The sequence below is a fragment of the Squalius cephalus genome (assembly GCF_949319135.1).
Source record: "Squalius cephalus genome assembly, chromosome: 1".
In the NCBI taxonomy this organism is placed as follows: domain Eukaryota; kingdom Metazoa; phylum Chordata; class Actinopteri; order Cypriniformes; family Leuciscidae; genus Squalius; species Squalius cephalus.
In genome coordinates, this window is record NC_137122.1 from 47,864,498 (window position 1) to 47,888,569 (window position 24,072).

Sequence of the window (24,072 nt, forward strand, 5' to 3'; positions counted from 1 at the left end):
TTATTTTCCTTTTAGTTGTTTTGCATTTGAGTTCAAACACTTTCATTTAAGTAGTGGTGGAGTTAACCAAATGTTTAAGCGATACTCTTCAAGTTTCAAGATTTAGATTGTGTTTTGAACACCTGGATGTCTTCTTGTACATGCTTAAACTGCTTCACTTGAATCTGAACAACTTGAAACTATTAAGAAAGGTTTCCTTAATAGTTTAAAAGACACCAAGTGTGAACACAACAGGGCTGCATCTAGTAAATGTATATAGGCTATGCTGTATATTCTAAGCAAAAAAGGGTTAAAATACTAAATTAAATTCTAAACCTAAAAACAACTGATCGCTTATTATTATAAAGCAGAAATTAAAATGACTAAATTAAAAATTATAATAAACAAAAACAAAAGCACAAAAATGTTGTACGAGGTATGAAGAACACATTAATTCACTCGTCTGAACTAGTAATTATGTTACATTAATGGGTAATTCCAACAATTTAATGATACTGCTCTCATAAATATAATTACATGTAGAATTTTAAACCAATACTTAATTTCTAACAAAAAATATTTTAGCCAAATATGTATTTTAGAGAATTTCAAACATGTCATGTCAAACAATTGTCAGTCAAGTTTTACAAAACTCGCTTTGTTCTCAGAATATGCAAAATGGAAATGCTTGCAGGGCGTTCTAATACAGACAGATAAGGAAGTAGGGAAAAAAAGAGCTGGTACTATGGGTTTCCCCCTCGGTTGAAACTGCGTTCCGGTGTTGTGGCAAATTCTTACCCCCACCAGATTATTACCCCTCAAGTCCCCAGTAGGTTTAGGATTAGGTGTGGGGGTGGTGTTAGGATTAAGCAATCAGGTACAGATCGAAATTAGGCACTGCGTACCTGCCAACTTCAAGCACTGGATATATAACCGTAAAATGTAATTTATGCCCCAAGGAAAACATGTGTCAGACGGCACACTCATCTGTCAAAGACAGGGCAAGCCCCTATGCTTTTGTTTGAAGTGCTTATAAAGCGTTTTCATGTTTCGGACAACTTGAATCATGTTTTTGATCCACGGCAGCTCACTCTGTGTCTATTTTCCATATGTGTATTTTACCACTGTAAAGTGACATGAATGGCTGTTGGTTTCCAAGCACGGCGCACAGACACGACTAATCGATAATCAAATTAGTAGTCGATTATTTTCATTATCGATAATAATCGATTAAATCGATTAGTTGTTACAGCGCTAGAACACAATGAGCGATTTTGAGAAATAATTATTTCATGGATTTGCTAAAGTTAGAGATATCGAATTGTGTTTTTCGTTGCGAAAGCCAAACTACTTTGTTTGGCCTTCCAGTGTAGCCTTGAAATTTATCCAGTGAAACGGAGTGGTGTTTGCTCATCTGGTGTTTTTCACATGCCTGCCGCAGGTGCTTCCAGTCCACAAATCCCTCTCTTGCAAATGGGCTGTCAGCTCCGCTGGGAAAATGTCTGCACATTTTACAGAAAATCGCGTCCTTAATTACACTGTAGAAAACTATCCATACCACTTTGATGAGAAGCTCCTTGATTTTCCATTCTTGACAGTGCAGGGAAATACCTTCAGACTTATAAAGTTCCGTATTAATTACAAGGTATTGCTACTGACTTATAAAGCCCTAAACGGCTTAGCTCCAGTCTATTTAACGGACCTTCTATCGCCCTATAATCCATCGCGCTCTTTAAGATCACTAAATTCGAGGCTTTTGGTCGTACCTAGGATATCTAGGTCCACCAAAGGAGGGAGAGCATTTAGCTCCAAAACTCTGGAATAGTCTTCCAGATACTGTTCGTTGCTCAGACTCACTCTCCCAGTTTAAAACTAGATTAAAGACGCATCTCTTCAGCCAGGCATTCATATAATATTTTAATCTTACAGTTAAATTCGACCTCTAGTTCATAAACGCCAGAGGAGAACTGGCCCCCGACTGAGCCTGGGTTATCCCAAGGTTTTTTTTTCATCCATTAGTTCACCTGATGGAGTTTTAGGACACCATTAGGTCACTTGATGGAGTTTTTTCGGTTCCTTGCCACTGTTGCCTTTGGCTTGCTCAGTTGGGGATATTTAATTTAATTAATCAATCAATCAACAATACTATTGATCAGCATTACCAAACGTGGATGTTTTCCACTAGAAACAAACATTGATGTATTATTTTAATTTAATACTGTGAAGCTGCTTTGATACAATCTGTATTGTGAAAAGCGCTATATAAATAAACTTGACTTGACTGGGTTGTGAAGGTGGTTCATCTATTGCAATTAGATCGGCGGGTAAACCCGCGTCAGGCTGACCGGGAGAGATCACTGGCACTGCCGCCAGGGAGCAAGCGGCGGCCGCCACCAGCGCCTGACTAGCCTTCTTGTGAGTTAATGAGTCTGAAGAACTGGGCTGGGTGGACTCGGCAGATGAAGGCAGTGGCGTGTCTTCTTCCTCAAAACATTTTTTTTTAAAAAATAAAACATTAAAGAAGCTTGTTTAGACTTTATTGTGGCGATGTTAATACATTGGCTAAAGCCCCCTAGAGCCCGCCACTCAGAGAGTCTTTCTGTCGCCCTAGCAACCATAACAACCAATTAGGCCTACGTTCCGGAGGGAGGCTTTCTACAACTTGCTTCAACAATTCCATTTTATTCGGAAATGAATAAATAAATCAGGTTTATATTCATATATTTTCTTAAATACATATGAATAATAAAAATAAACTAAAAATGTATTTTGATCAAACTTGCCTGGGCGGGCCAGTGAGTAATTACCATAGGTAATTACTGGCTACGCGCCTGACGCACTGTGAACTAACATGAACAAACAATGAACAGCTGTTTTTTTTATTAACTTTTTTATTACAGTAACAAATGTATTGCTCATGGTTAGTTCATGTTAGTTAATACATTAACTAATGTTAAAGTCGGCATGAAATCAAATTTGACAAATCTTCTTTTTATATGTAATATTGTAGTGTTTATTATAAATTATTTATCTGTGCACTTCATTATTTTTTTTAAAATTCATGTACCCTTATAATCTTTAATCAAATACATTACCCTTCCCTCCCCCCTCGAAACGACCTCTCTTCTCTTTCGGTCACGTGCCATGGCGAAAGGGTGCGGCCAGAGCCGATGAGGGTGCGGCTATCGAGATGCTCTCGAGGGTGAACTTGACTGAAAACTAATAAGGCTGATAACTTGACTTGACTCATCTTGGTTTGTGGGAATAATAATAAAATAAAATAAAAAATCCTTCATGGGAGGGTAACGGTGGGGAGTCCGGTGGAGAGAAATCCTCCACAACTGAATGTAAACTGGCATTCAAATCTGACTCCATTTTGTTTGCAAGTCTGCCTCCATTTTGTTCTCAACTTCCGTTTCATGCCGACTTTAACAAATTAAACCTTATTGTAAAATGTTACCAATATTTGAAATAGAGTTTTGTTTGGGGCAAAGTAAACTAGACATCGGGATTCACAATTGTATAGTCTATTTCTTGTATAGTCTAATAATTTGCTTATATGGCAATAACTTCCGATCAAAAGAAGAAACTCTTCTAACCGTTGCTCCACCATGAGAACAGTTAACCTGAAAGAGAAAACACACAGAAAATGCAAAGTATACTTGCATTTTGAACCACGTTCTGACACATTTTGCCACTTTGTGTAAGGGTGTCTACATCTGATTGTGCTGCAATCAATTTGCACATAGTAGAGTTTCACTTTCACAAACCTTAAGATCTTGCAACACACCACCCACAAGTAGTGCAAACTCAGAGGCTAATTTCACAAATTGGTCTTAATAGACAAATGGTTTTGTGTATTATACACCTCAGGCCTTTCAAATGTTTCAAATGTTTTCAAATGTTTCAAAAGTTTTGTGTTCTGGTGAATAATCACACATTTGTAGGAGGACCCTCATCACTGTTTTGGCCTTGAGCGAGACACATTTAAGACAACTGCAGAGCTTTATGCAACTGTGTTGCAAAGAACTATGGATGAAAGGCAAAGTAAACTGAACAATACCACTGTAAGTTGCATGTTTGTGTCATTGGCTGCATTCGAAATCACATACTCTCTTGAGTAGCAAAGTACTTCATGATTGCTAAAAAAGTATGTTGAGTATGAGTATGTGTAGTAGTATTAATGCAATCTAGACGTGTTACATTCGCCATATTGTCATTATCACGTGACGTCACTTCACTGCCATTCAGATCCTCTCCGTGGCCTCATGTGATAGTAAAGTGGCCATCGTGTGCAGAAGTTCATCTGGGGACTTTTATGAGTACTGTAATTTTTTCCCTCTTGATTGCTCACTTATATAAGCCTCTTAGTTCATTCAGTTTCTTGATTGGTATTGGTTATGTTAATGTGATTGTGTTTTACTGTGGTTGCTCCTGCATGTTTATTTTGGTTATTACTAAAGGGTATTTGTTGGATTCTCCTTCTTCAAACGCTTACTGCAGCCACTGCACGTAACAACCACTTTGAGTTGACACAGAACTTAAATATGTGCACTTCTTATGCAGTTATGCTAAAGAAACACTTGGCTTCTGTTTATCTCCATTCCTCAGCATTTCAGTTGTAGTTTGTATCGCTGCTCTGTGGTTTGTTAGGAGCTATTCTGGCATTGAGGGCCTGTTAAAAGTTTGCAACTTCCAGATGCGCCACCCTATTTCTTTTTAGATAACTCTGCTTTTTAGCTGAACTCTGAGACAAAATACTGTAACTTTTTTTTTTCTCTGTGGGACAAATTATATAGAACAATTGAGAAGGAAGATAAACTGGATAATACAAATAAAAATGAAAATAAAAACTGTCCTAAAAAGAACTTGTCTGAAAGTTAAAAAAAATGCTTATTTGTAAGTTGTAAAGGCATTATACTAGTTTGAATACACACATGGATAGGATCCTATACAGAAGTCCTATATAGTCTGTCTCTCCTTCTTTTGCCTATATAGTAAGTTTGCCTATATAGTTATTAAAGTCAACATGAAATCAAAATGGACTATTCTTATTTATTTTTTATTTTTTTTGCCCTCATAATCTTTAATCAAAATAACTAAAATAACCCTCCCTTTGGGAGGTAAATAACCCTACCTTGCAGCATCTTCTCTTTAATGATGTGTTTACATGCGTGGGGGTCACTCACATGACATCCCACCACTAGCAAATGACAATGACCCAACCATCCAATCAATTCCCCATGGACAAAATAGTTCCATCCTACTTTTTTAGTTTTTTTTTTGTTAAGAAGCTGTTTCACTAGCATATTCATCACAAAAAAGAGGAAATAAAGTCTCTCGCAACTCCATATTTAAAATATGTTGTGCATGTCCAATCAATGTTGTTGTAAATGTATAACTTAGAACATAATACAAGGGTTTACAAATATACAGTGTGACATCTTGAAACCTTACGGATATGATACATCAGCCAAATCTGTCTACATTTCTATTTTTTCCCTTCAATTGTGTGGAATATTATAGCAAATATAACATAATTACTTCTTTTTAACTATTTTTGTGCTCCTGCATGTGCTATCATGAAATTGTGTATTTTTCACATAATCTGCCATAAACATCCTGAAAAAATCAAATCTGTCTAGGATTCATATCGAGGCAGGGTGAACTAACAAGGTGAAACACGAACATTTAAAAGCCCATGTGACTAGTAAGACAGCTCACAAAGTGCACTTAAGAAATTTGTCATTACTGGTTACGATATAAACAGCATCATCAAACCAGCAAAACTTGAGCAGTGAAGTATCTTACCTGACAGACAGGTGTGATCTCCCCATGCTGTTCCTGCATGTGCCAGTCAATTCGTTTGTTTCTCAACGCATGTAGTGTTTCTCTGTGTTTGCCTCTTAACTGTTGACTACACTCGCCAGGAAACTGAACTGAACACGCTCTAGCTCGCCTCGCGCGCGCACTGGTGAAGCGCGAGGACTCTGAACCGACTATTGCGCGTGACTTCCTTACAGGTGAATTGCATTTTAACCCACCCACTCTATCCTTGTATGTCGTATAGCCTAATAATTCGTAATCTCTCTTTATGACAAGTTATTGGCATGGAAATTAGCCTATAATTATTGGTCTGGCGCGGATTCTGGTGTTCTGCCGAATTCTGGTGGCGTCGACGTTTCAAAAGCTACCAGTCCGTATTTTCCCCCACAGTTTGCACTTGTATGTCCCATCATTCAGGATTTCCGATGACACTATAAAACACACGATATTCTGTAGTTCAAACGACAGTAAATTCACACTTAAAATAACGTTTTTTTTTTCGCAGTGATGTCACTGACAACCCAGTTTTGTTTCCCGAAAGTTCAGTGAAAAGTTCTTAAAAGAGCCCTTGTCCCCCAAGTGAAAAACATTCGAAAGACCTACTAAAGGTCTATTCGAGTTCATAATCCTTTTGTTTAATGGATAGGTTCCAGGGATAAGTTTCTTCATGGAACCATAGATGAAAATAAAGAACCTTTATTTCTTTACAATTAGTTAATAGCCATGTGCCTCAACTAAAGTCATAACATAATGATACATTTGCAAATCATTAGCTAATGATTAATTAAAGCAGAAGTAGAAGTTGAAGTAGGCTACATGACTTCAAATTGTGGTAACGCATTAATTTACACTATTAGTTAATAAAATGTTATTAAGGAAGTAATACATTATGACAGATTTAATTAATAGCAATTTATATATTACTTAATCTATTAATCATTTAGAATATTTTATTAGTTACTGATGCAGTAATCATTAATTAATGGTTTAGTTCTTCACGAGTCATACATTAACACATGATTATTATTGGGTTCCTGCAGGTTTCAGTTAGTCAAATTTAAGACCTTTTTATGACATTTTAAGACCATAAAGATTGAAATTTAAGACCTACACGACGCATTGCCAAAAAATAATCAAATCAAAGAATTCATTTTATTTCAATGAATTCAGTAATTGAAAAAGCATTAACTTAATTTACAGATAAAGCAATCACATTAGTAACCTTCCAGACCCAACAACGCGCGTCAGAGAAAATAACAGAATCAGATATAATTTTTTTTTATAGAAAATTGTACTTTGCATATTATAGGCCTACTGTAAAAACACATAATTATTAGTTGATCATAACTAGAGATGAAATGGCATGAACATTTCATTTAATTATTATAGTGCCAAAAATGATCACTGTTATCACAGAATCCTGTTCAAAAAGTACTAATACTACACAATGAAATCAATTCACCAAGTTTTATGTCGAAAAACAGCAAATAACAAATAAAATTAGCATCAATACGCACTAACATAAACATTAAAATAATACGATTAAAAATGATAGACAGATTTTAAAAGTGTCTTGCAACATGTTATATACTAACATGTACAAGTTCAAATAAAGTTGACAAAAAAGGTTTTTATAAAAAGATAAACCTCACATATTTCAGACTTTAATTTATCTTTTTTAACTCATTCTTTTTATAAAAAATGATTTAGTGACATTTACAATACACTTTAGCTTATCTTTTATTATTAATAGTAAAATTCGGTCCGATTTTCCCGTGGCGTCTGTCGTTGCTATGCAACTCCACAATGACAAAAAAGTTTTAGTGGCTAATGGATTTCCACCGCCGAAAAACGCTTGCTGTAGTTACAAGATTTATTTACGGAGAAGAGAAAAACACCCGTAGTGGGTGCACCCATAGATATCATATCTATGGGTGCACCCGCATCCTTCATGTCTTTTTTCATGTTGCTGCGCCTGGAAAAAAACGAGCGCGTCGCTTCAATTGACCGTTCGCAAAACCCCGCCCTCGAACGGTCCTCGTCCAATCCTAGCTTAGCAACTGTAACTAAGGAGAAGGACCTCCGTCAAACATTGCGATTTCAGCACATGGTGAAACGATGCGCCTATGGCACCTGCAAGTCTGACACTAGGTACCCCAAAAGTTTAGAGGGAGGGGTCGTTTTTTTCGCCTTTCCAAAACCCAAGACCCAAGCGGAAAGATGCCGACAATGGATTAAGCAGTATGGGAGACCTCACTCACAGCTAAATGCCTCAAAGATTAATAAGCATACATATGTCAGCGTATATAAGCGTCAGTGACGCCCGTTTCACATATACTCCGTAGTCCGTTTACAGTGCGTTTACAGTGCGTTTTTTCCCCGCACCCATGTTAACAGGTAAAGCTTTCACACTGCACCAGAGAATGTAGACGGGCTCTGACTGCACGCGGATGCTGCAATCGTTTCTGCACCGAGTCTATTTTGCTGTACTGCACGCGCTGAATTAAAGTGACAGCGCATGGTTCTTGGTCAAAACGATCACAGATTGACATGAAAATATAATAATCTCACCATAAATGCATTTAATAAAATAAAATGTAGTAAACTCACCATAGCCTAAATGTATTTTTGGACAAGCACACACACACACACACACACACACACACACACACACACACACACACACACACGACTTGTTTAAATACATTTATATTAATAAATAACAATAAATTGTTGTTGTACCAGCAATATCTTCAAGTTTTGTTTTTTACTGTATTAATCTCAAATGTCATGATTTGCCAATGCATGAGAGTAACAGTTACTGGCACTTTTTTCCCCCACTTCAAGCACTGGCCTCGATTGTTGTAATATTCCCGTCTTTGCTTATTTTAACATTTTGAACATATCCCTCCACTGCATATTGCAGCCCTTTCTGTCGTGCTCTGGAGGATATGTCTGCTGCATTACTCCAAAACAATCACTTATACCGGTATGGAGCTCAACCCAGCCATGTGTCTGTTTCTCAATTGTTTGACGGGCGTAGTAACAATAACTAGGGGGCGTGGCTTTTGCGAACGGTCAATTATAAGCGCGCTTACCGCGCGGCTCGCGCCTACATTTGAATGAACTTGAGCGCGAAAAAGACGCGATATGTGAACTGCCTCTTGGCGAGCGACTTCGATACTTTTTTGCTACTTTGTAATAACTTTATGCGGCCAGCGTTTCTGGAAATGAACGAGGGTAAAATCTTTTTTAAGACCTGACTAAATGAAATTTAAGACCGCGGATGAAAATCTGGCTGTTTTAAAGACGTTTTAAGGCCTTAAATTTAAAGTTCAGAATTTAAGACATTTTAAGACCCCGCGGGAACCCTGTTTAAGCATGAATTAAAGCATTAGTGCATTTTAACATGCACTAAAGCATTTTAACTCCATTTTTTTCCTCGGCCAAACTCCATTCCACAGCCTGTCACAGAACCAGTTTAACAGGTCTTCTTGTAATTGGGAGTGTAGTGAGTAGGCCTACATGCTTTACCTTCACAAATTAAATACTCAAAGAACTTTGCATTTTAAGAAAGGCCATTTTGAACTGCGTTTCTATTATTTACACACTTTATGGAATTTCAATGTTTTCAATCTAATGCTTTTACAAGACTTGACTCTTTGTGATGTAGTCATACAAATTAACCATTTGCATAACTTTAACAAGTTTTTATTTCTCAAATTATAAAAGCCAACAGAGCTTTTGCCGAAAAGTGAGCTAATATCACAAACCTTATAGTTTGCAACACTTAAGCACACTTCAGTCAGCACTTAAGAATCAGTTTTTGACTTTACTGAAAGTTGCTATAACTGTGCGTTCACACCACCGCCGCCCTGCCAACTCTCATGCGGAGGACTTCTACATTCTGATTGGTTGCCGCCGAACCGTAAGGTCCCACAAGTGTGCAAATAAATTGTTTATCCCTATGAAAGATTGTATTTTCAGTTAACTTTAGTCAGATGCATTTACATTGTTAATATGCCTCAGATGTAATCAACTATCTGTGTCTGTAAAGGTGTGAAATATCAAATTATAAACGGTAGAATGTATTGATTTTAGTCTTCATTCATAAGAAGTCATGTTATTAGCAGCAAAAATGTCAAAAAAACCAAGCTGAACAGTTATAACTTTTTGGAAGTCGTTTTTTTTTTTTTTTTAAAGCATAACCCTTTAATTGCTAAGAATTATGGTACCAATCACCTTCAAATGAATTACATTTTAAATTGAAAAGAGGTTGGGTCTTGGTAAGAAATATTAAAAATCAGATCCTTTTTTGATTTAGCACACTTAACAGTAAACTAAAACAAGAATTCCTTTGCTTTCCTTTAATATTATACCCAGAGGCAATACCAGATCCATTAACACATTGTGACTGACTTGTGAACTAAAAGCTGCAGCTAGCAGGAAAGCATGAATGGACAGACACAAAAAAAATGTAATTTAATATTTTATTCGAGGACCATGCAATAGCCATTAATGGCCCTTGACATTTTTACAAGTGTAGATCCTTCATTACCTCTACATAGTACAAAATAACTTTAAGTTACTAAAAAAAGAAATACAACTAACAAAAAGGGTGAGGGCAGGGGAAAAAAAAAAAATCCTGCACAGCATGTACATTTTACAACCTGCTTTGAAGAAATAAAGTTACGTGAACAGAACAATGAAAGATTAAGATTCGCTAAATGAAACAGCATTTACTGAGGGAATGCAGGAGGGGCCATGGGGAACGGCATGGACTGTTGCATCTGTTGAGGGTTAAAGGGGAACGGTGGAGGGTGGTTCATGCTGTTCTGAACGCTCCCTTGATTGGGACCAAACTGCTGGTTCTGATAGCCTTGGTTTCCATAGCCACCACCAGACTGATTGCCAAAACTACCCTGTCCGTTATTGCTGTAACCCCCATTAAAGCTGCTACTACTGCTGCCGTTGTAGCCACTAGATCCGTTTTGAGTCTTGTTTCCAAACACCTTCTTTTGCCCATAAGAGTCACCACCATTACGGTTGTCCTGGCTGTAGCTGTTGAAGTCCCGCCTGCTGCTGGAGTGGCGATCCCGGCGGTCATCCCTAAACCCCCCACCTCGCCCTCCCCTTGAACGACCTGGAAAAGAAATTAGAAGTTATAGTAGGATTCGCAGACAGATCAAACTAAATCCGAACCGTACCCTTCTAGAGAGATTATGAAGGACAAAACTGTGAAGGTAAACCACAGTTCTTGTATCTCACCAATTGGATTTACCTCCTCTGTCTTCGGCCATTTGGATGAGCTTGGGGTTTATGGCTTGGTTGGCCTCCCGGAGGACAGAGACGAGGTCGTGAGCCTGTTTCATGTTGTTGGGCGTAAAGAAAGTGTACGCCGTGCCAGTTTTCTGACTGCGAGCCGTACGGCCAATGCGGTGAATGTAGTCCTCGGAATTGTTGGGGTAGTCATAGTTAATGACAAATTTGACGTCCTCCACATCTGTTAAGAGAAAATGGACGCGCCATGGCAGGAATAGAGGAGTGCGGGTGCACACCGCCACAGCAGCGAGAATAATAGACGTTAGCAGGGGAAACAAATGATTGATAGGTCATCGACTTACCATGCTGAGGAAAGGATGGTTAAAAATCAGGACTTTAAGGATCCAAATGACAATTAACATTGTCCTCTATTAAAAGTGACAAGACAAACTGCTGCATCTTGCCAAGACTCAACTTGCTCAAAAACAAGACCGATTAAGGGCTTAAATTTAAGGCTGACGCAAGCTTTCCAACCAACCGGTGCTCACTTGAAAGAAAATATGATTCTCTTTGGCAGGACTCGACATGACTGAAGCCAGCAAAAGGAGGGCACGCATCGACCAGCCGGGTAATCGCATTCAGTGCGGAGGCATGTAGATTAAAGCAACTGCTCTCGATGGCAAAACACTAAAATTTTATACAAGACACGTCCTATTACATAAACGCCCAGTCCTTATACTTAAAAAGTTCAACAGTTCAAGCTGTTGCGCGAGAGCAGATGCGAGCAGGACGCAAGTGCGACCACACAACGGCGCCGCACTCCTCCATGGTATGCCGCCCCTTGGATTACGCCCCAATCACAGAGCTCCGACCACCTCTGAATGCAATTTGATTGGCTGGCAGACAGGCAGAACTCCACAGAGGAGCTCCTTACCCCCTCCTGGTGAACCTGGACGCGTCATGCCAAGGTCCTGCCTCCAAGACTCCACCTTCAGGTGAGAGGGGCTCAGAAAGGCACAGCAGTTAAAAGGAAACGGCAGAACTTCATAGAAAACACAATATGAAAATGTTAAAGGACATATTGAGAAGGAACAAACCTAGTCCTCTGGAGGCGACATCTGTGGCAATGAGGATGGGCGCTTTTCCATATTTGAATTCTGTTGAAGTAGGAAAACAAGTTAAAATCAAGTGAATTAACCAAGAATGAGTTGATGATCCGAGACCTTTATGGCAAACACATACCATTGAGCACCCAATCTCTTTCCTGCTGGCTTTTGTCTCCATGGATACCCATTGCTGGCCACCTGCAACAGAAAAAGTCAATGAAATTCCTCCATTTGACATTCACACAAAGCAATCGTAACACGGCAGAGCAGAGAAGGTCATCTTACCCATCCCTACGCATCCTCCTAGTAAGATCATCACACCTCCTTTTGGTCTCCACAAAGATAATGGTCTTGTTCTCCTTCTCACTCATGATTTCCTCCAGCAGACGTATCAGTCTGGAAAGGAACGAGTTTGTCGTCATGCATTCCCTCACACAGCCATCGAAACTAAACTTTAGTCACTCCTAATGTTCCCAGCACTTACTTGTCCTCCTTCTCGCCATCATTGCAAACGTCAACAATCTGTAGGATGTTGTGGTTGGCGCTGAGCTGCAGAGCACCAACATTGATCTGTACATACTCCTTCAGGAAGTCCTCTGCCAGCTGCCTCACCTCTTTGGGCCACGTAGCACTCCACATAAGAGTCTGTCGGTCTGGCTACAGGAGGAAGCAAATTTGTTTATTTTTACCATTTTTAAAGAAATAACAGCTTCTTAAAGTACTCCAAAATAATACATACTCTAATTTGGTCCAAGATTTTCCGAATCTGAGGTTCAAAACCCATGTCAAGCATCCGGTCAGCTTCGTCCAGCACAAGATACGTGCATCTGCGCAGATTTGTTTTTCCGACTTCTAGGAAATCAATAAGCCTTCCAGGTGTGGCAATACAGATCTCAACTCCTGAAAAAGCAGTAGAAAAGACAAATTTAGTACACTATTAAAAGCATTCCAAAGAGATTGAAGCTCAGTTCCACTCGTACCCCTTTCCAGGTCCCGGATTTGTGGTCCTTTAGGCGCGCCTCCATAGATGCAGGTGGACTTGAGACGAGAAGCTTTGCCGTACTCTGCCGCCACCTGCTGGACCTGCTGTGCCAGCTCACGGGTGGGAGCCAACACTAAGCACTAAAGAGAAAAACACCTGATTAAAGTGCTGATTTTAAGACACTGATTAAGATTTACACTTGACAGATAGTTGAACTTACAATGGGCCCATCTCCGTGCTCCAGGAATGGTTGGTGGTTTATGTGAACAATAGCAGGAAGCAAGTACTGTAGAAGAAAACTCATTAAAACCTGTTGAAATGACTCAAATAGAAATTATGACAGGATGATTCATAAGCATCATACCGAGAGGGTTTTTCCCGAGCCGGTCTGTGCAATGCCGACCAGATCTTTGCCACTAAGTGCAACTGGCCACCCCTGAGCTTGGATGGGGGTTGGATCAGTCCAGTTCTGTTTTGTGATCACATCCATCACATAGTCTGCATAAAACAAAACAAATGGTTAGTTTAAACTTGCAAAACTCAATGAACATTATCAAATTTAACACTGAGCACTAACATACTTGGAAAGCTTGCTTCATGGAATTTCATGATGGGTTTGGGGGTGTCTCGACCCTTCACTGTGATCTCTTTGGTTCTCCTGTAGTGTTCAACGTCTTGCTGCAATAAAAAAAAAAAAAAAAAAAAAAAAAAAAAAAGCCACATCTTTAAAATCTCCAACTGATGAGGAAAAAAAAAAAAAAAGTTATATTATCACAACCCACAATCCAGCGTTTACTTACAGGTGACCTCCGAGAAACCTCATGGTGCTCCTGGTAGAAGTTCTTCTCAAACTTAGGGAGCTCATCCAGGTTCCAGTGCTTTTTCCGCAGACGGTCACCTGGATTCCCAAACTTCTTGCCCTGAGGTGGTCCATTTCTGCTGCCTCCAAAGCGTGGGGGGCCACTGCTGTAGCTACTGGTAAATAAAAAGGGCATCATATTAAAACATTTGGACTCAATAATTGGTGGATGCCAATGTGTGTGTGTATATATTATGTATGTATGCATTTATATTTATACATGTATGCACACAGACAATTGGCATGGTCCCAATACTTTAAGAGTGATGCACATTTCAGTGTTTTGCGAAAGGTACCTTCGTTTAATAACCCCCAAAAACACAGAAATTGTGTGTACTCTACTTCCAAAACACAAATATGGTAATACCATAGTACCATATCAAATTGCATTTCCGTAACACTTTTGATAAATACGCCATACAGTCATATAGCATAGGTACGTTATGTCATGGTAACACTACAAAAACATGTTACACGGACTTTAGTGCTTATTACTTGACAAATACAACAAATGGCAGGCAAGCAAAACACAAAAGGCCCGAACAATAGATGACGAAAGCTCTAGTTTCGATTGACATCGTGAATTCTTTTCTGCGCCACGTTTTAACGTCGCTGCCATTTTATTTCCTACCGGCAGGAGACAAAGAGGAAAAAACCGGCCGGCATTTTAGAACATCACAGCCACATGGCCCGACGAGGCCTTAAAACGATATAAAGCCACTAAACTCATGTTAAATGTAACATTTACAAGTATTTTCGACGTTTACGACATATTTTACAAGTTAAAACAAACAGACACGCCTTTTCCACACGATTTCTATCGAGAAAATGGATCCGAAACGTTACCTACGCATCGCCATTAACAGTTACACAACAACACACATTCGGTCAGATTTAAAACCAGAACAAAACGGACAGCAAACTGACTCGATATATCGTGAAAATAATCGATTAACAGACACAAAAAACAAATAAATTACATAAAGCACCGGATTAATATTTTAAATTATCACAAATTTTCCGACGAAAAAACAAAAAACCTCTTACCCTCTGTCGCGGCCGCGGTCTCTGTCGGAATATCCAGGCATATTGTAATCTGAGATTATAAATTAAAAAATAAATACTCGGACGTTCTTTTTCCCCAGTAATGCGCAGTGACTGTGCTTGCGAACGCCGATAAGAACGTGCACTCGCCGAGCTTTATAGGAAGAGGAAGTGGCTTCCGGAAAACTGCTGACGTCTTTCTGACGTTCGCGCGTTCTCGTCGCTGAGCATGCGCGTTTGGAGATTAGACGACTTCATGTGTTCATGTGCAATTCATGTGTTTTAGGATAAATAATATTTGTTATCAAACCCCTGCAAAAGCTATTGTGGCGGTACCATTATAAAATTATGTTATCAGATGGTAATGCATAGGTTACTTTATATAATCATACTTAATGGTATTTACATTGATTGAACTCTTAGGTTCTTGAACTGGTACATGTCCAAAAACATGTCAGTATGATGGCACTTTTTTATTAGTGAACAGTAGTTAATACTTAATAACAATGCAAAACGTTTAATTTAATTGGCTATAGAGAGTTAAGAGCTTTTATAAAATCTTTTGAACCCTGTGAAAGTCTCTTAAAGTTATAACCACAGGCATTGTCTTATTTATAAATGCAAAACTGTTATCCTAAAAACCTATATATATATATAAATACATATAAATACAAATTGATATAGATAAATACAAATTGGGCCTATGTTCATTTTATGCTATAAAAATATAATACGAGGATGGGAACCGCAATCTAGATTGAACTGAATGTTTTTTTTTTGTTTTTTTTTTACATGTATAATCACACATGTGTTAATTTGTGTTATTTCATAGCTCTAAAGATTTAACTATTATAAAATGTGAAAGAGGTAGGTGAGGTCAAACTTGTGATTGGTTTCGTACAATTATGTAGTAAAACTGCTTTATTGGGAATGCACTCATTTTGGGTTACATTACATTGTGTAAAAGGTAAAAAGTTAAGTCTGTTTTTAGATTTGGACAAATCAAGTCTGACACCTAGAATACTTGCTAAAAGGGGAATATTTACACCTTCCCCCACTTTACAAGATGGAGAAAAATGTCTTTCTTATTCTAATAGTGGCATCAGTCCCTTTTGTTCCAAGAGGGTGCTTAATAGCCCACTTTGGTGACACAAAATGATTGTGAATCACTATTTTGCCATAATACCAAACCCGATACTGTAGTATTTGCAATCATTCTTATTGCAGTAAGGTAATGCATCAAGGTTGTAACCCCTTTTAACACAGAATCATCTTTAACTCAATTACTGGAATGATTGGTTGATACCTCAATGAAGGAATAACTTTTTTGCATCATTCAGACACAGTCATACAGAACCAGGCGGCCACAGTGATCCCATCAGGAAGGCAAGTTTAATCAGATCTAATTACACACAAAAATAAAACACTCTTACAAAAAATGATAGTGTGTGTTACATTTAGCAAATTCCACCGGTCAGCTATGAAAGTTAAAAGTGTTGCTAGTAAATCATGCTATAAAGGAACGACCCTCTCAAAGTCAACAGGGCATCCAGTTCAAATGAAGGCCTATTTAACTATACAGTAAAAAAAAAAAAAAAAAAAAATGGTTAAAAGAAGAGAAAACAAAGAGATCTTTGTGTGTGCACCAGATTTTAAATGAAATATATAATCATTCAGTCCATAAAGAGTTTGGTAAATATATATTTTTGCCTATTATATACAGCCATTATATAGTGTGTGTGCAAAATGTATTTTTTTTCTTTCAAATCTAATTAAATTAAAGATAAATGACAGTCAGTGACTCACATATATGAACAATACTCTATAACTATACAAAGCACCATCTCAGAATATTTAACTGATCCATCCAGAGGCTTTTTTATTATTTTTTTTCACCTTCTTTCACACTCAAATTTATAATAAAAAAAAAGTAACAAAAGATGTATAGCTCATTTTCAGCGTATGCAAACTCTTAACAACAGTCCATGGTCATAGAGGATTGCTATAGACAGGCAGCATCTCAGAAACATTCAACAATATATATATTTATATATATATATATATAAAACTGCATTTGTTTATTTATGCAGTTTCTCTTAATAATCCTGAAGAAACAGGTTTTCAAGCTGTGCATTTTGGAGGCTTACAAAAAGCACATCAGACATGCTTTTGCTGTTTTCTGCTCGATTTACACCTAAAGCTGTTGTATTTCTAGAAAAGATAGAATTGTTTCTTGTTCTTTAGTACAGCGATCCTCCTTGCAGTTCGTCTGTAATGCTCACTGAAGGCCAGTGACATTTTTGCATGGTAAAAAGTTCAGTAAATTGGTACTACAATGGGTTAATAATAAATCACAAAAATAACAAGTGATACAGACACTCATCTCCCTTGATTTCCATGAGGGGTAAACAAATGCATTTTCTTCTTTTGTGAAAAAAACAAACAAAACAACAACAAAAAACTGTAAGAATATAATGAGAAGGTATGAAATGGAAGACATTTCACATCTCATTAACATGCTCATACATATTCATCATATTTAAATCTTTTAAAGGGTTCAGTTGACATCCGAGACGAATTAGAATTCAATTACCAAAAAAGTTGACACCAAAAATGCATATTTAAATGTTTTTCTTCACAATTTTTAGTCTTCTTTAAAAAAAAGAAAGAAAGAAAAAAAGATGGAACTTGTCAGACGTTCAAAGCGAGCCAATGCCAACCTCACTGAAGCCTTTTTCATTGGGCACATCCTTTTTTAAAACTTCATTTTTTGCTCTGGAAACATCGGCAACGGTTCCTGCGACGATGCCAATATATTATATCTGTATAATTTTATTCCTTTAACCTCGTCCTGTCACACCGTATAAAAATAAAGCTAGACTACCTACCTACCTAAGATTTCATGTATTCGTTCATTCACTTTCAACAAGCTTATGAGTCAGACTGCGGGAGACACCGGTCTCCAGGAATGGAGCACAGGTAGTCAGGATGGTGTCTGGTGTAGGACCACCCAGAAGAGGCCAGCGGAGCCCAGTTCCCTGATCGAGAGGAAGGTCATCTCACGGCTTGCTAAAAGTCCAAGCGGGCCGAACATCAGCACCCTGTGCAACAACTAAAGTTTCAAGTCCCAAATGACAAACTTTGCAGTATTTTTGTTGACATTGGCATCTTCCTCTCGTCTCGTCTTCGGTGAGGACAGTAGTGCTTCTACATAAGCTTATGCCCCGCTAAAGTTCGGCCTCTCATAAAGTCTAGTCTGTGAGAATGCTACATGAAATACTGTTAATATGTTGTCTTAATGCTAATAATCAAAATATGGACTTAAAAAAAAAATGTAAAAAAAAAAAGAGGAAGAGGAGGTTCCAAAATAGTGAATAAAAGAGTTACTAGCAGCTGAAAAGATCCACTGTTTTCTTCTCTTCTTTTCAAATAACGCAGAAAGATCTGTATAGCAGCATCAGGCGTTGAATGCTGCGGTATAATCCACCCTTCCGTCGGAGCGTCCTCGTGAGGCCCACGCGCCTGTCGGCTGACTGACAGGACTGTCCCGCCTGGAGAAAGGTTCCTCTGCGAGCGCCGGCCGCTGACCATCATTCCACAGCGAAGCCGCAGGTCTCCTCGATGGCCGTCAGCAGTTTGTCGTAGAGTTTATCGTGGTTCTCGTATGGAGGAATGTCAATACGGTTGAAGCTGAGGTGGAGTTGAAAAGAAACAAATGGCATTGGTCAATTAGTGAGTCTGAATGCAGAAAATGTTTGTAGTTTGTACCAATGACAGGGCGATTTATTTACTGATTATTGTATCAGGTGAAAACATTTAATACAAGTGTTAGCTCTTCCTTGCATCGGCTGCAAAATCTACAGACAGCTATGTCAATTTCTGTTTTAAAATATTTTTTATATTTATACACTACCATTTCAAAAGATTGTGGTCTGTAAGATTTTTTGAAAGAAGCCTCTTAATGTCACTGAAAATAACTTTATTCTTTTTGAATATTTTTTAAAATGTAATTTATTCCTGTGATCAAAGCTGTATTTTCAGCATCATTACTCCAGTCTTCAGTGTCACATGATCCTTCAGAAATCATTCTGATATGATGATTTGATGCTCAATAAACATTTATTACTATTATAAATGTTGAAAACAGTTGTGCTGCTTCATATTAAGGAAAATTTGATTAATTTTGTTGAGGATTCTTTGATGAATAGAAAGTTTTAAAAAAAATATTTATTTGTAATATAAATCTTTTGTAACATTTCAAATGTCACTTTTGAGCAATGCAATGTCTTTGCTGAATAAAAGTATGAATTTTTTCAAAAACATCTCGCAAATGTTTCAATGGTAGTGTATAATACTTAAAATATTTCTACAATTTAATAAAAAGGAAATATAAAAAACAAAATGATAATACAATTTTGTATATGTCTCACTGCTCTCTAAATTTCGCCATTGTCCTTTGAGAAAGAAACGTGCTCACCAGGTGTGTGCTTTGGGCAGGTTGTTGGTGCTGGCATCAATCTGGTGAATGGTGAAGAGTCGTGGTCCAGCGGCGCCTGATCATACAGAGTTTTAGTACATGTGTGATTTCAAGTAACCAAGACACTTTGAACTTGACCAATATTTCCAGGATAGACTTGTTCAAAACCATCTATCTATCTATCTATCTATCTATCTATCTATCTATCTATCTATCTATCTATCTATCTATCTATCTATCTATCTATCCTTCTGCCTATCATCCATCTGTCTGTCTGTCTGTCTGTTTATCTATCTATCTATCTATCTATCTATCTATCTATCTATCTATCTATCTATCTATCTATCTATCTATCTATCTATCTATCTATCTATCTATCTATCTATCTATCTATCTATCTATCCTTCTGCCTATCATCCATCTGTCTGTCTGTCTGTCTGTTTATCTATCTATCTATCTATCTATCTATCTATCTATCTATCTATCTATCTATCTATCTATCTATCTATCTATCCTTCTGCCTATCATCCATCTGTCTGTCTGTCTGTTTATCTATCTATCTATCTATCTATCTATCTATCGTCTTTCCTTCTGCCTATCATCCATCCATCTGTCCGTCTATCTATCATCCATCCATCCATCCGTCCGTCTATCTATCATCCATCCGTCCATCCGTCTATCTATCTATCTATCTATCTATCTATCTATCTATCTATCTATCTATCTATCTATCTATCTATCTATCCTTCTGCCTATCATCCATCTGTCTGTCTGTCTGTTTATCTATCTATCTATCTATCTATCTATCGTCTTTCCTTCTGCCTATCATCCATCCATCCATCCGTCTATCTATCATCCATCCATCCGTCTATCTATCATCCATCCATCCGTCTATCTATCATCCATCCATCCGTCTATCTATCTATCTATCTATCTATCTATCTATCTATCTATCTATCTATCTATCTATCTATCCTTCTGCCTATCATCCATCTGTCTGTCTGTTTATCTATCTATCTATCTATCTATCTATCTATCTATCTATCTATCTATCTATCTATCTATCTATCTATCCTTCTGCCTATCATCCATCTGTCTGTCTGTCTGTCTGTCTGTCTGTCTGTTTATCTATCTATCTATCTATCTATCTATCTATCTATCTATCATCCATCTGTCTGTTTATCTATCTATCTATCTATCTATCTATCTATCTATCTATCTATCTATCTATCTATCTATCTATCTATCTATCTATCGTCTTTCCTTCTGCCTATCATCCATCCATCCGTCCGTCTATCTATCATCCATCCATCTGTCTATCTGTCTATCTATCTATCTATCTATCTATCTATCTATCTATCTATCTATCTATCTATCTATCTATCTATCTATCTATCCTTCTGCCTATCTATCCTTCTGCCTATCATCCATCTGTCTATCTATCTATCTGTCTGTCTATCTATCTATCTATCTATCTATCTATCTATCTATCTATCTATCTATCTATCTATCTATCTATCGTCTTTCCTTCTGCCTATCATCCATCCATCCGTCCGTCTATCTATCATCCATCCATCTGTCTATCTGTCTATCTATCTATCTATCTATCTATCTATCTATCTATCTATCTATCTATCTATCTATCTATCTATCTATCTATCTATCTATCTATCTATCTATCCTTCTGCCTATCTATCCTTCTGCCTATCATCCATCCGTCTATCTATCATCCATCCATCCGTCTATCTATCTATCTATCTATCTATCTATCTATCTATCTATCTATCTATCTATCTATCTATCTATCGTCTTTCCTTCTGCCTATCATCCATCTGTCTGTCTATCTATCTGTCTGTCTATCTATCTGTCTATCTATCTATCTGTCTATCTATCTATCTATCTATCTATCTATCTATCTATCTATCTGTCTATCTATCTATCTGTCTGTCTGTCTATCTATCTATCTATCTATCTATCTATCTATCTATCTATCTATCTATCTATCTATCTATCTATCGTCTTTCCTTCTGCCTATCATCCATCCATCCGTCTATCTATCATCCATCCATCCATCCATCCATCCGTCTATCTATCTATCTATCTATCTATCTATCTATCTATCTATCTATCTATCTATCTATCTATCTATCTATCCATCTATCGTCTTTCCTTCTGCCTATCATTCATCCATCTGTCTGTCTGTTTGTCTATCTATCTATCGTTCTGCCTATCATCCATCAATATATCTATCCTTCTGCCTATCATCCATCCATCTGTCTGTCTATCTATCTATACATCTATCGTCTGTCCTTCTGTCTATCCTCCATCCATCAATCTATCTATCCTTCTGCCTATCATCCATCCATCCGTCTGTCTGTCTGTCTGTCTATCTATCTATCTATCTATCCTTCTGCCTATCTATCCTTCTGCCTATCATCCATCTGTCTATCTATCTATCTGTCTGTCTATCTATCTATCTATCTATCTATCTATCTATCTATCTATCTATCTATCTATCGTCTTTCCTTCTGCCTATCATCCATCCATCCATCCGTCTATCTATCATCCATCCATCCGTCTATCTATCTATCTATCTATCTATCTATCTATCGTCTTTCCTTCTGCCTATCATCCATCTGTCTGTCTATCTATCTGTCTGTCTATCTATCTGTCTATCTATCTATCTATCTGTCTGTCTATCTATCTATCTATCTATCTATCTATCTATCTGTCTGTCTGTCTGTCTGTCTATCTATCTATCTATCTATCTATCTATCTATCTATCTATCTATCTATCTATCTATCTATCTATCTATCTATCTATCGTCTTTCCTTCTGCATATCATCCATCCATCCGTCTATCTATCATCCATCCATCCGTCTATCTATCATCCATCCATCCATCCATCCGTCTATCTATCTATCTATCTATCTATCTATCGTCTTTCCTTCTGCCTATCATTCATCCATCTGTCTGTCTGTTTGTCTATCTATCTATCGTTCTGCCTATCATCCATCAATATATCTATCCTTCTGCCTATCATCCATCCATCTGTCTGTCTATCTATCTATACATCTATCGTCTGTCCTTCTGTCTATCCTCCATCCATCCATCTGTCTATCTATATATCTATTGTTCTGCCTATCATCCATCAATCTATCTATCCTTCTGCCTATCATCCATCCATCCGTCTGTCTGTCTATCCGTCTGTCTGTCTATCTATCTATCTATCTATCTATCATAAAATAGATTAGCCCATGTTACATGTATCAAATGGATGTAACTGTACACACGTCTGAGCTTGCTTTCCAGATTTCCTGAATGAGAAACCTCAGGTACCTTGCAGGGCTTTGAATCCTTGCAGAGGGACTCTGGAGGAGCCGGTGACGAACTGCAGCAGTCTGGCTCTCCGCTCCTCGTCGTACGACTCCACGGCCCGCCAGAACCACTTCACGATGTTGCTGTCAGGCGTGCAGTGCTTCAGACGGGTGTTAGACTTCCAGTCGTTGATATCGATCTTCCCCAGTCCACACACAATAAGCTGAAAGTAAGAGAAACACTTGAACCCTGCTCAATGTTACGGCTGGCAATGGCAACATAGAAGGACTGATGTTTTCATACCTCCAACTCTTTCTCATCAAACGCCTTGAGTAGATGTTGTGGGATGACCTCATTAAAGCCTTTCTGCAGGGCCAGGAACTGAGCCTCGATGCCCCGCAGGAACCGCCAGTTCACGTACAGCCTGTGCAAAAACAGGCACAAGACATTACGACTTAAAGCCATCTGAGAGACACATTAGAACGGGAGGAAGAAGGTGTTGAAAGACAGCTCTACCCCACGCTCACCTCACATACTCCTTCTTGGTGTCCTGGGTGACGGGGATGCTCTTGCCATTGGGTTTCAGCTCATGCTGAATGATCTCTCCATATGCATTGTGTTCTACGCAGAACGTGTGGTCTAACACCCCCGTGATGTCATTATCTCTAAATACACACAAGAAAAAAAAGATTATTATAGACAAAATACCACAAAATGTGATCAAAACTGGTGATTACATTTATCAATTGTATTTTAATAAAGAAATAGACACTTTGCCTTGTACATTAATATGAATGCAAATGTATTAAAGGTTGGTTTTTTGTCAACTCTCTATATATCTAAAAGCAAAGCTGAAAATGTGTTTTGCAATACAATATGAACACAATAAGTACATTGTACTCAATTAATTTTTGACATAGGCACATTGTAGTTAAAAGACACCTAATATAAAGTGGGACCAACTCTCCATCTCTTCCTCCCCACCCCCGTATGTAACTGGATTTAATGACTGCATATATACACACACACACACACACATACATACATACATATATATATACATACATATATATATATAAAAAACTATAACATACTATCATTTTAATATTATTATTATTATTATGAAGCATAGACATATTTTTCTCATGAATCATTCCAGGCCATGTTCTGCTGCAAATACAGCCAGAGTAATAATTGTTTTACAGTGTATATTGTAAT

General features: G+C 37.8%; 2 protein-coding genes across 5 annotated transcripts in view; both read right to left on the reverse strand.

Annotated features, from left to right (window-relative positions):
- Positions 1–10,281: 10,281 nt before the first annotated feature.
- On the reverse strand, positions 10,282–15,283 carry ddx5 (DEAD (Asp-Glu-Ala-Asp) box helicase 5). Of its 3 annotated transcripts, none has more exons than XM_079865538.1 (13): positions 15,062–15,283; positions 13,956–14,130; positions 13,737–13,833; positions 13,520–13,653; positions 13,376–13,441; positions 13,154–13,295; positions 12,913–13,073; positions 12,658–12,830; positions 12,459–12,569; positions 12,310–12,371; positions 12,165–12,224; positions 11,087–11,308; positions 10,282–10,948 (listed from the first exon to the last, which is right to left on the reverse strand). In XM_079865538.1, exons 1-13 carry the CDS (start codon positions 15,100–15,102, stop codon positions 10,545–10,547), a joined length of 1,848 nt encoding a protein of 615 aa, XP_079721664.1. In that variant the 5' UTR covers positions 15,103–15,283; the 3' UTR covers positions 10,282–10,544. The 3 variants fall into 3 exon arrangements, with proteins under 3 accessions (XP_079721664.1, XP_079721666.1, XP_079721665.1); XM_079865540.1 differs by having other exon boundaries at positions 11,074–11,308; XM_079865539.1 differs by having other exon boundaries at positions 13,956–14,127; positions 15,062–15,227.
- A 2,204-nt stretch (positions 15,284–17,487) lies between these two features.
- Positions 17,488–24,072, reverse strand: part of smurf2 (SMAD specific E3 ubiquitin protein ligase 2) — a 55,960-nt gene continuing 49,375 nt past the window's right edge. For both annotated transcript variants that reach the window (XM_079876337.1, XM_079876336.1), the window contains exons 16-20: positions 23,382–23,519; positions 23,158–23,278; positions 22,876–23,077; positions 19,536–19,611; positions 17,488–18,748 (exon numbers count right to left, since the gene is read on the reverse strand). In XM_079876337.1, the coding sequence (XP_079732463.1) occupies positions 18,649–18,748; positions 19,536–19,611; positions 22,876–23,077; positions 23,158–23,278; positions 23,382–23,519 (637 nt within the window). In that variant the 3' untranslated portion in view covers positions 17,488–18,648. The remainder of the gene's footprint in view (positions 18,749–19,535; positions 19,612–22,875; positions 23,078–23,157; positions 23,279–23,381; positions 23,520–24,072) is intronic.

What these genes read in the sequence shown, in the direction of transcription:
- ddx5 (XM_079865538.1), bottom strand. Translation starts at nt 15,102, where the DNA reads ATGCCTGGATATTCCGACAGAGACCGCGGCCGCGACAGAGG. An exon ending in GACCGCGGCCGCGACAGAGG is followed by an intron (nt 14,131 to 15,061) that starts GTAAGAGGTTTT and finishes TTTATTTACCAG; the next exon opens with TAGCTACAGCAGTGGCCCCC. An exon ending in AATCCGGGACCTGGAAAGGG is followed by an intron (nt 13,074 to 13,153) that starts GTACGAGTGGAA and finishes CTGCTTTTTCAG; the next exon opens with GAGTTGAGATCTGTATTGCC.